This window comes from Necator americanus, chromosome V, assembly GCF_031761385.1.
Source record: "Necator americanus strain Aroian chromosome V, whole genome shotgun sequence".
In the NCBI taxonomy this organism is placed as follows: Eukaryota; Metazoa; Nematoda; class Chromadorea; order Rhabditida; family Ancylostomatidae; genus Necator; species Necator americanus.
Window position 1 is genome coordinate 32,085,412 of NC_087375.1, and position 12,254 is coordinate 32,097,665.

The window sequence follows — 12,254 nt, forward strand, 5'->3', positions numbered from 1 at the left end:
TTACTTCAAGTCATCCTCGTCTCCTTCTCCCTCCAAGCCTGCAGTCTCGCTAGCGCTTTGTGGAGCATGCAACTTCTTCATCAGCCGGAGGTACTAAGACGTGATGAATGACAACAAGGATCCAACAGAGAAAAGATTTGGTTGAATTAATCAAATAATGAAAGAGGCGTCACTAACATCATTGTCCATACTTCTCAGCACGCCATCTTTCAAAACATTCTGGAATTGTTCGTCATCTCCGCTTTCGTATGTACCAATAAGTTGACGACAGGCTCTGGCATCATCAGTGAACTCAAACTCCGCGCAATGTCTGCAGGACAAGAAAAAACTTCATCAATATTCACATTTCTTATTTATTCTATAAACTCACTCTATAACCCATTGGTAACATTTTGCAGCTGCCACCGAATCTGAGAGTGCTAGTTTTACCAGAACAAGAGCAATGGCAAGTTGTCCGATACGTCCAGATTCCTGAGACCGCATAATAGTAATTAATTAATTAAGCAATAACAAAGCTGAATCGACCAAAAAAAAAAAAAAGAATACAGCTGTAATATCGCAACTAAAGGAGTTACATCTCACTTTAACTTCGACGTATTTCTCGATCTCATCACGTATCGCCGCTGCCGCCTCGTTGTATCGCTCTAATCTTAGGTTCAGGCGAGTTATTTGACTCAGGAACTCTCCAGCCATCTTTGAGCGGTCCGACTGCTGCACAAGCGCTAATCCCTTCTGGTACAACTGAAAATAGCAGGAATTCATACCTGATCCACAAGAGAAGAGAAACCAACAAGATCTAACTAATATGAAATAGATATTTCATCATCCACATACCTTGATTGCTTGCTCAGGCTCTTGAAGGATAATCACTTTTGCTGCTTTCTCAACAGTCATTGCTGCTGTGTCCAGACTGCCTGACTCAGCGTATTGGTCTATGGCTTTCTCAAAAAGAGGAAATGCCGCCGCTGTATCACCAGCATCTCTTAGAAGCATTGCAGCACCTTCATGAGCCCTATAAGCACAAAAATTAGAAAGTAATGTAAAGTAAAGTATGCTAAACTAATATCAATATCATCATCTTATCTCAACAGAAGCAATTCATTACAGCCTCTTTCAAGGTCTAGAAGCTCGTAACTACTTGATTATGAAAAAAAGGCATTGTACAACTAGTGGGGTCAACACATGAGCTGTTGTGGGTTAAAGGGAGCATATCGCGAGGATCACGATGTTGGAATCCCTACAAGAAAAGATGGAGTTAAAGGTGTGAACGTAATCACTTCCAATTCCACCTATTCGTCCTGAAAGCTGACATGGGAAACAGCATTCCGTTACTTTTTCTGTGAAGCACCTTATAGAGCGCAACCCTCGTAAATGTACCGGTTCCCTCCGCAGCCCATTCGTTGGATTCACTTGAATAGGCTGCTAAGGAGACCGTTTCTGGTCCGCTTGCATTATAAGGACCCTCTTAGGAAAGATAATAACGGAAGGCTATTTCCTAGGTCTTTCAAAACGATTAGGGGGAATTGAGCGTGGTCATGCCCATACTCGTAATCTACGCTCCTAACCCTATCTTCTCCTGGAGAAATCCTAACGTCATCAGTTTCATGATGTGCTGCTTCTGAAGAAGCTTGAAAAGACTGGAAACAATTCTTACAAATATTAATAATAACAGAAAAAGAGAACAAATCACAAATTCTCAATTGATTAATGAGATAAGATAAAGGAAGTTTTTTGACTTTCTTTTTCTTTCGTAAAGATGAAAACAAAAGGGAAAAATATAGCAAAAAACGATGAACAATGAAACAGACGACTCACTTTCCAGCATGAAAAATATTCCCAAGTTGCTCGTAGTGCTTAGCAGCATCTAGTAATGATTTTGCTGCCTTCTTAGGTTCTCCAGCATTGCGGTAGCATACTGAGGCACGCTCCAAGGCTGTCGCTGCTCCATCGAAATCAGGTTTCAGCTTCAATTTCAATACAGACGTCTTTAAACTGAAAAAAGTGATAATTACATGTACAAGCGCTTGCACACAAGTATATGTTATTTGTATTTATTATATTATTATCCTAATCCATAGCGTCACGAATGAATGTATGAGTAAACATAAAGTTAAATGAAAAAAAGTAAATAAAATCAAATAGTTTCACAAAAAATGATGGTAATTAAATCGTAGTCACAGCTTAAAGTCCTTGCCTTGTCTACTGCCTTGATAATAAATTTGTGTTCCACTTCAAACAAGTATTTAAAGTTGGGGAATTTTGGTATGACGACGTCATAGATTTGTGTATTAAGTTCACTGCAATATCTTCTTTCTGTTACATTCTCGCACTCCTTTATGATTCTTTCAATACTTTTGTAATTCTCCTGAGAAAAACTGAAAAACCAACAAAAACCAGTATACTTGTTACCAGTATACCAGTATACGCGTGAAATCGGTGTTGTGTAAGCTATAATTCACATTATAACGACTTCTACAGTCGAGTCGTAACGACTGGAAGCCTGGTACAACTGCGTAAGCGACTGTGCTCAAAAGGAGTTAGCGGTTCGATCAATGTGGGACCCTCCCTTTCTGCTATGGAACTGCAAAAATGAGAATGCAGCTAGTGAGGGTCCATGTTGATCGAAACTGCTACCTCCACCGCGTTACTTTTGAGCGCAACTGCTTACCCAATCATACAAGGCTTCAAGAAGTTTAGACTTTACGCGATACAATTTCATTTTTACTTAGAGCATAATTTAATTGATTCGAAAGATGTTAGCACTAATGTTTCACAAACGTATCGATTCCCTACATATGTATTCGCCCCCAATGTAGCAGGACAAAAGCTAGTGGGAGTACATGGCAAATAGAGAAATTGTCTGCGTAGCGGCAGACGCTTAGTGGGCATTCCGCCTATATCGTGAATTTTTATTTCTTTCCTCAGTCTTCGTCATATCAGAGCTCCGTTTACTCTAGTTCTTACATTCTTAAATTTTGAATTCTGGAGATAAAGTACTCGAAACACAGAAATCAACTACGGCAAAATGATGCTAGTCAAAAAATCATCGTATTTTTAGGAGGTTGAAAAAACATAACATAACTGGGATGTCACCAATTATTGTAAGAAAAGGTCCATAGTTGTTCATGAGCAAAAGATAATTGATTTCGTGTTTCTCTTCTACTCTGCAAATATCAGACAATTAGTTCTCCTAAAATTTATTTAATCTAATCTTTCGTCTTCTGAAACTCGTTTTAATAGAACTTCGTCTTTCAAAGCAGTACCATACTGTTTGTAATCAGTGGAATTTCAGTAGAGAGCGTTTTTCTTAATAGTATCTCCATAAAACTTTTGTTCTTCGCAAAACAGGTTACATCTCGTTCTGGTAGAACCCACAGCAAGAACAATGCATATCTATTGAATGCAAAATGTTAAATGTTACTCTACAATAATCGAATATTAGGGAAACAGAATAAGTCGTAAAATCTCAACATCTAAAAGAAAGCACTACACGTAGACAGACAATTTGGTAAATATCACCCACATCAAGAGTAATGATGAATGGTCAACGAACGTGGGAAGTATGCACCAGGAATAATGTTTACGTACAATGCGCAAGATTTTTAGACTCACATTCAAATATTCATTCACAAACATCGACTTATGACTTAAGCCCTTTCTTATGACTTACGACATCCTGTGATCTAACTCACAAAGCAGCCTAATTAACTCTAATTATATTTTTCATTGTACTTCATTTTTTGCGCGTCCATTTTTTTCCATCCATGCGCGGCATTTCATGTTCATCACACTATCACGTTTGAAAAGGAACTGTGTAAAATCAAAGAACGGATTACTGCACTACGCTAAAATTGATAAGTATAAGCTAAGAAGTAGAAGGCCGGATTTTGGGAGCAGGCAGTAAATAACTGGAGAATTTTTGCAACAATTCAAGGGAATACTTTGCTGTATAAAATATAGACGAAATTCGAGTGGATTCTGTTCGTTACCGTATCTGTTTTATGACACACTTGAAAGAGTTCTCAAAGAAATATCACATATTGGCTTATAACAGAAGAACACAATTAGCTGTGGACTATCTCCTCTATGTCAGAAATAGTTCATCTTGAATCTCATCTTTTAAATGATATTTGTTCAGGAAACCGATAGATAATCGTGATGATTCTCTGCTTTCTGTTGCAATTAAAGCAAAACGTATTGAAATTCCTAGGTCCTCTATGCACTAATTCCTCTTCTCTGAATAAATCCCTCTCAGGAAAGTTTGTTATGAAGCACAAAAGTATATTTTCTGTGATTGTTCACAAACGATTTTGAATGATGTTGAGTACAGAAAAGCATTCCGAAAGCGAAACAAAAGTGGACCGCTGATAATGCACAACGATGATTCGACCGTTGGTGTTCTAGTCGCTCCGTATACGACTGCAAGCACTCACCATTCCGCAGCTTTTCGCTCGCACTCCGCGGCCTCGGTTAGCCGTGCTGAGTTCGACATTCGATGTTACGAACAATATCTGCAATCAACACCATGTTCACATACCATTCTGCACCAATCGACACATAACTGAACCGCGTTGTTTATGTGCCGCTCTAGAATAGCGTCGAAGATGAGATACAAGAACGTTTCAACTTGTTTTTGTGAGAAGGAAGTAATAATATCGAGTTTTTCTGGAGATGTAAACTGATCAATGAGTGAGGAGTTGCGGAAGCTTTGGAAGATTCTATCTGGCTTATTACTAAGATGTCTCTCACCAGCAATAGGAGAAGTAGTTTAAAGCACTGAAATCTTCAAGATTCCTATATACAGTTGTAATCTCCAGCAAGATTGATGTTCCCTTTCATGTCCCCGAATGTACAAACACCACCTATGAATTACATACAATCCCATCAAATGATTTTTTACATTCATGATTGTTCAGAAGGGAAAGAAAACTCCTGTAAAATTGGACAGAGAAATAATAGCTTTCGATCATCCAGAAGAGACCTCTGATTTTGGTAGATGTACTGAGTGTTCAATTTGCAATAGCTTTTGAGTGAATAATCAGAAGAAGAAAGAAAAGAAAAATAACAAGATTTTATCGACTGTTGACAACAGCGCATTAATACAGTGCGATTAGATCAGACAGTTCAATAGAAATCAGACTTGACAGAAAGAAACCTAAATAGCATGATTAGTCCTGTCTTAAGTGTCTTAGATGGGAGTGCCAGTCTTCAGATATCTGAGTCGCAATGAGATGATTTGATTCCCGTATTTTATCAATACATAGGTTGTAGAAGAGGGAGGAAGTCGGAAGATAAGACTTGATGAAGACGAGCAGCAGACGACGTGGATGATTGAGAGGGGAAGACGGGAGAGATAGCTAGAGAGAAGCTGAGAATTCCCACATCTCTCTAAGGACGAATGACCGTCCTGCGGTCTTGAGCTTCGTTCACCACCCGCTCAATCATTGCCCTGCACATTCGCATGCTTTTCTCATCTCCAGCCAGACTGAAATAAATTGTGATCGACACTAACCTTGACCACGAATTTCAAAGTACTGAAACACAACAAGCAAACCTGATAAGTCTCGTTCCAACAGGCAGGTCTGGCTTTGCATCGCGCTTAAATACCTGCACTTTGCACCCACTATACAGCTGAATTTCTTGCAGAGTGCGAGCTTTTGGGCCTAATACGGCGCCAACCACGGTGTCAGGGACCTAAAAGGTTTGTTTTATATTCTTGTTTTTGCTGCTATAGTTCTTTGAAGTGCATCGAATCATATCAATGCTGTTATGAAATCCAAAAGTCATCAAGTTCGATTTCTACATGCTTTTTAGTCTGACTTACTGGGGTCGGTCAAGATAAAAAATAAGATAAACTCTTTTTGTTTTAATCCCTTACCTTTACCTTAACATGAACTTTATCGAAAACATTAAATATTTAAGCAAAAGAACAAACGACTAACTGAAAATTAATAGTGCAAAAGTGTGAGTAAACATTCCGTTAATGTAGCCTAATTCAAGTAGTTCGAAATAGCAGAGTAAAAACAAGTGAAAACTACAGCACAATCACAGTTGCACTGCGATGTTCTACAAATAAATGCCCTCAGAAAAAAAATCAGTGCATTACAACCAATAGAACGAATTAACATACCTCATTTTAACACTTCGCAAGCATGCAACCCCTTGCACTCACCTCTAGTTCTATGGACTCATTGGAAACACGGCGCTCGACCATTATTGACGATGCGAAATTCTCACCGTTTGCGGTTGCACCAGACCCAGTCCTCAGCACCTCCACCAGGAGCAAATTGACAGGCTAGGCACGCAACCATTATTTGCCACCCCCGAGAAACACAATATTACTTAGAATTCAGAAAATCCCAACTACTATAACATGAAACCCTATAACACCCCTAAAGTGACCGCCACCAACTGGTTTGCAAGGATTTGAATGCAACGATTATCTTACGAAATGACGGCATGGATGAACAACTGACCAGGACTTTCACTTTCGGATTTGATGCTAGATGGAAACCGGATGATTGGAATGTGTAACAATTGATAGCAATTCAGTAGAAACAATACTGTTACTGCACTCTCATGAATTTCAGGAAGTTTGGAACTGAAGGAAACAATGTTCACTCATGAATCAACATTGCAATGGTAACCTGTATGTAGAGCGGTCAAGTTTGGAAGCAATAAATGCGAATAAATGCAATAGTTTTCGCACAAGGATCACGCCCAATGAGTCCGGAATGCTGTTGAAAAAAAGGAGTTGAAAACTTGAAGCTGAATCAGCTAGAGCACCGTGATGAACGCCGATGTCAGGGAATTATGATGCTATAAGTGATAAGCAAATAAGTCAATACAAAGCTTTATTAGGAAAAGAGGAAATGATGAGACCACAATGATTTTAACGATACACAAATACGTAAATGAATGTACTAAAGTACTACGTAGTCAATGACTTGACCAACACCTTAAAAATGACGCAAAAAGCGATGAAAATGGCCTGACGATCACGCCGGAATATATTAAGATTATGAAAATAACAATATGAATAGTTAACAATAGATGCAGCCAATGGTGACAGGTGAAATGTCTACGAAACCAGCTGGTGTTTAGTCGTGGAATTAATAGATGTCTACAGTTTGTCGCTACTGCCAGCGAATCTGAACTCCCTGGCTTTGGAAGCGACCTACCTGGTCACCACCAGCATATCCACCCTGATCACCAAATCCAGCCACACCATGGTTACTTGGCATTTGTGGCGTGGTCTCCTGAGCTGATCGCATTTGGGCCATAGCAGCTACGCCAAGCCCGAGACCAAGACCCATGATGTTGTACTTGGCGAGAACCTCCAAATTTATTACGTCGAAAACTATAACTTGAATAAAACTTCCTGTTATGTACCTGCATAGCTTGCATGACCTCAGCAACACTAGCCTCATTGAAGCCAGATGATCGAAGAGTGGACTGAAGGTTATCGAGGAAGGAGAGCAACTAAAAAAAGCAGGATATCATAAGTTTCAGAAAACTTCAAAGAAGAACAGTAAAGATAATTACACCATAGATGCCGGTTGTATGGTTGAGCCCTAGGTAATATCGTGTAAAAAGGAGAGTTAAGCATGCATAAGTGTTCCAAAAAGTGGTTGGAGTAGCAATAGGTATATAAATATCACTCAGACTTTTAAAGTGCCCATATATCTTCCCTTTTCCATTCATTCCGCACTAATATTATGTGATAAAATGCGCAAAGTTAGACTACATAATGATGATACAAACCCACAAAGTTCATACCTCCTTTTCAACGCATTTAAATTTATCTGTAATACTGACACTTTTTCTTATTTCTACTTTTTTTGATAGAAAAGATAAGTGTGACACAATCGTGACTAATCACCCTTTTAAGACTTTCTGGGCAAAAATTTGATAATATGTGAAAATTGCTGGAAATTAATGAAGTAAACAGGTTATTTGTCGGGATTCAAAAGTTACATGTGGGAAGAAGAAATCCTATTCATCCGATAATCAGTCCTCACACAATTATTTTGTGGTCACCTTAAGTAAATCAAAGCAGATGAAGAGCACAGCCGAAGAGTTTCGAAGACGAAGAAACAATTTGGTCCATGAGCAGTTATATAGGGATTTCGCTATATCCCCCAAGTCGAAACTATGACTTGGATAGAATAAGTATTATAGAGACTCTTTAACATGAGATATTGCCATCCAAACAAGAAAAGGAAATAAAAATTCGTGTTTCGACTATGACGATACGGGAGAAATAGAACACTAGAGTTGGGATTTCAATTTTTCTTCAAGTAGAATTCAGTTCATAGAACTTACGCGCACTTCCTACCAAAAATAGCTGCAAAATCCAACTTTGCGGCGATTCTTGGCTAGTCTCTACCAAAACATGTTCTGCTTGTGAACTCGGAGCAAGTATGCGTAATTGTGTAGTTCTATAGAGGTGGGAGAGAGAAGGCTCAAAAATTATTACATATAAGTGATGTTAAATGGTATATCTCATCTGGTAATACAATGATTTAATATGGATTATTCTCAGAAGTGGTGCTACCGTTGACTGATCGTCTCCGAACCCGCCCACTCGATCTCGTCCATGTTGCGGCGGTCGAGCTTGCCCAATATTTGTTTGAACTCGTCCAAAAGGCTTCTGAACACGCTCGACTCCACGCTAAAGATTACACATGGTGTACAAGTATTGTATGCTACATTTCAGAAGCTTTACCGGAATAGCACCTGCTGATCGCACCACACTGAGCTGATGTGTATGAAAATCGCATCGTTCTAAGCTATATTTTCTATTCGGAAAAGTGATGTCCTATACATTATCACTTAAATCTACGCGCTTAGCTAATGCGACATTTTCATCTGTAGTGTCTATAAATGACTCCGTCGTGAACATAGCATTAAAAACCGACTAAATATGGTAATGTACCAGAGGAACTACGAAACAAACACTGAAAAGCGAACTACGCATCTCTGGTCAGCAGTTCTAGTCCCGCTCAAACGCGAGAATAGTGTGAGCTTTTCTTTTCAAAAATCTATCAGCCGACCTTCCGCGCGGACGAGATCGTTTGGGTTTATTATGTTCTCCAACACGTCTGTATCGACCTACCGAACAACACAGAGGTGAGGTTCTTCTATCAACAACTTTTTTAGAATCTTTCACATAACTACCTGTCACTAGAAAGGTATCGAACAGATAAACACTAACGACAGCTAGATCGATGAGTCCATATCCATAAAAGCTTGCTCAAAAATACCTCTTGATTTCCCAAACCACTCATGGGATTGAATTTGATCGTCGGTTGTTGTGTAGCAGCATAGCCGTACGTTTGTGAACCGAAAGCTGTAGAGCCACTACTGAATGTGGAAGTTGCTCCACCGTTGCTGAAGGCACTGTTGGACGTAAACGACGTGTTTCCCACCGGAAATTAAAAGGCATATCCTGACAATCCTAGCAGAGGAGAGGAAGTATAAGAAAGTAAATATTCACTCTTGCATTACTGTTTTTGTTACCAAAGTCCTCTTTGTTGATTTCGCTCGTGTGGTGAGGATCGGCAACAACCTTCTCCAGAACACGTGCTGTGGCTTGGATAAGTTGCTAAAAAGAACAACGATTTTCGACACAATTCACAAAGTGATTCTCTTATCGCACCGAGTGATCTTCGTGAGCAAGAGTGACAATTCGCTCCAAAGAGTTCTGCGCCTCTGTTGATCCAGCTTTTGGGAAAACCTAAATCAAATCCGTCGAAGGTAGAAATTCGAAATGTGACATTTTCTTATGCGTGCAAGACGTTTCCTCGGGATTCTCCAATGTCTACCACAATATATCACCGAAAGGCTCCATCTGGATAGAGATTTTTCTACGGATCCGTGTGTTGTGAGAAGACCAACCTGAATCTGACATCCATACGTCTCGCGAATATCCTTGATATTAGCACCAGACTTCCCGATAACCATTCCAGCTGATGTGTTAGGCATGACAATTTTTACCTGCAACGTCACATACATAACAACATCCAATAGTGTATTTGATGTCATCGTACTGAATTGTAGGAGTAATAAAACACGAACCTCATTACCACGGCTAACACCTTTATGATCAAACGCATCCGAGCTAGTAGAACCTTCACATTTCTCTCGGATTTTCTGCAGTATCACATCTATGACACCGATCACATTTTGTACACGACCCTTTACAAGACAAATACGCTCGCTTGTGCCTAAAACAAGGACATATAAGTATGTGCAGGTGTATTTATTCTTCTATTATTTATTCTAGTCTAGTCATCTACTTTTCGTCTGGATTCATCAACTAGACATGCCTGGGTAAGTTTCCGAACTTTTGCTCATCTGAACACGACATTGGTGGTCATTCTTCAAGTTTCGCATTGCCTCTCCTCCTTTGCCAATAATTGCTCCGACAGCTGCCGAAGGAATCAGAATCTTAACTGCTAGATTATCTGAAATGAAAGAATTAACATTTTCAACTCAGTTCGTGAGAGAATACAGACGAATCTCAGAAACTCACTGTCGTCACCGTCGACATGTGCTCTCTTGCTGGCTGGCCCATCATACGTATCCTGTGTTCTTTTTGTACCTGCAGAATGAATAACAGACAGAGGGTTTCCCTCATCATTGTGGCTTTCATGGTCTGCCATTATTATGCACGGAGAAACCTGAAAAAAAAAACAACCGGTACCACAAAGTTCAGATGGAAACACGAACGAAAACGCAGCACAAACAGAGCGGACACGACGACCAAGCCAATACGCAGCATCGCCAGTCTGCAACACCGATCGATACAGGGAACCTGCCGCGTCGCGTCCGCGTTCGTCGTACTGTAATGCGCGTCTTTTGAAAACTAATTTCAGCGCCAAGGATGAAACAAGGGGAGTTGCAGTTGGTTTGTTCCCGTTGTCCACGACTTTTGCTTTGTTTGGATTCTTTTCTCATATACTTCACTGCAATCGAACTTACTATCCGGATACACTATGTCATATTCAGCGGGGACATCGTTTGATTACCCCCGCATCTAAATTCCCACCGTTTTCGGAGCATAATTTCGGAATAGATTGGTTTGCATACATATTATGGCTCATATATATTCTACTGAATAAATAACCTAATAACAAACCCAAAAAAAGTCGAATGAAAGGCAGAAAAGTCGTTGAACAAATGACAGTACGAAATAACTCTCAACAAACATGCCAGTTGTCCTGTTTGGATCAGGACCCCCAATTCTGTATCGTTATGTTATCCTTTGTATACACACTCTCTCGACATTTTGAAGACCTATATTTTTAGCTGGATTCTGCCAAGGTGACGCCCACAAAAAGCCAAGACGACCGCCCACTACGGCCATTCCTATATTTGTGGCTCCTAGTGAGCACTCTGTTATTCTTTGCCTATTCATAATCATTCATACCGCTGAACCACTAGCACACTAGGACATATTCCCAACCGCACTACTTTCAGTGCAGAAGAAGGAAGATAACATTTTTTTTCGCACCACTACACAATCGAAATGGAGTGATAACCCGTCACATGAAGATCTCAGTCATAATGCTGGTTCCAATATTTAAATATAACCAGAGAAAGTCTGAAGTCCGGCTTTAGCCGGACGCTCAGACTGGTTTAAATATAATATGTTAATAATATATTACATATTTCAAATGTATGGCCCGGAACGCCTTCATGTTTTGGTCAAGCCCTCCAATTCTGTATAGTTTCTAAAAATAGAAAGTAAAAATAAAAAGTAGATTCTAGAAATCTTAAAACTTTTCTTAATGGGAACAAATTTTTTTTAATTACCCTATTCATTCTTCCATCTATTGTACCCCATCGCGACACTACAACGAAGGACACGTAAGTATTTTTTTTAATCCCTTTATTAGGGTTCTGACATTTATATCAGGACCCCAATTCTGAGGCCTATTTTATTAACGACCGCCCACTATGGGTATTCCTGTGTTTGTGGCTCCTAGTGAGCACACCTTCTTCGTTCGCCTACTAATAAATTATTATTTCCACTGAACCACCTCTATTCTGAGGCATTAGCCTTATCGCTCTACTGATAGTGCACAAAGAAGGAATCATATAATTCCTTCGCACCACCACAATTAGTAACACAGCGTGTTGTTAAAACAAAACAAAAACAAGAAAAGAAGGATAACCTAGGAAAATATACAGTACAACTGTTCCGACCTCGGAACACGACAACTGATAATTTAATGTTCGTTGCCACA

The 12,254-nt window shown here is 39.6% G+C and overlaps 2 protein-coding genes across 3 annotated transcripts; both read right to left on the reverse strand.

The window, feature by feature from the left end:
* RB195_015849 (uncharacterized protein) lies at nt 1-4,492 on the reverse strand (the record flags this gene model as incomplete). Its single annotated transcript, XM_013439163.2, has 7 exons — nt 1-93; nt 178-310; nt 371-471; nt 583-741; nt 835-1,012; nt 1,816-1,992; nt 4,434-4,492. 7 exons carry the CDS (start codon nt 4,490-4,492, stop codon nt 1-3), a joined length of 900 nt encoding a protein of 299 aa, XP_013294617.2.
* Nucleotides 4,493-5,388: 896 nt separating this feature from the next.
* Nucleotides 5,389-11,371, reverse strand: RB195_015850 (uncharacterized protein; the record flags this gene model as incomplete). Of its 2 annotated transcripts, XM_064206759.1 has the most annotated exons (14): nt 5,389-5,485; nt 5,555-5,694; nt 6,173-6,295; nt 7,182-7,337; nt 7,393-7,482; nt 9,267-9,352; nt 9,523-9,607; nt 9,662-9,739; nt 9,901-9,999; nt 10,081-10,229; nt 10,332-10,469; nt 10,538-10,685; nt 10,752-10,847; nt 11,282-11,371. In XM_064206759.1, the coding sequence occupies 14 exons, from the start codon at nt 11,369-11,371 to the stop codon at nt 5,389-5,391; spliced, it is 1,575 nt and encodes a 524-aa protein (XP_064062639.1). The 2 variants fall into 2 exon arrangements, with proteins under 2 accessions (XP_064062639.1, XP_064062640.1); XM_064206758.1 differs by lacking the exons at nt 10,752-10,847; nt 11,282-11,371 and adding an exon at nt 9,432-9,451 and having other exon boundaries at nt 9,267-9,366; nt 9,500-9,607; nt 10,538-10,667.
* Nucleotides 11,372-12,254: the final 883 nt, after the last annotated feature.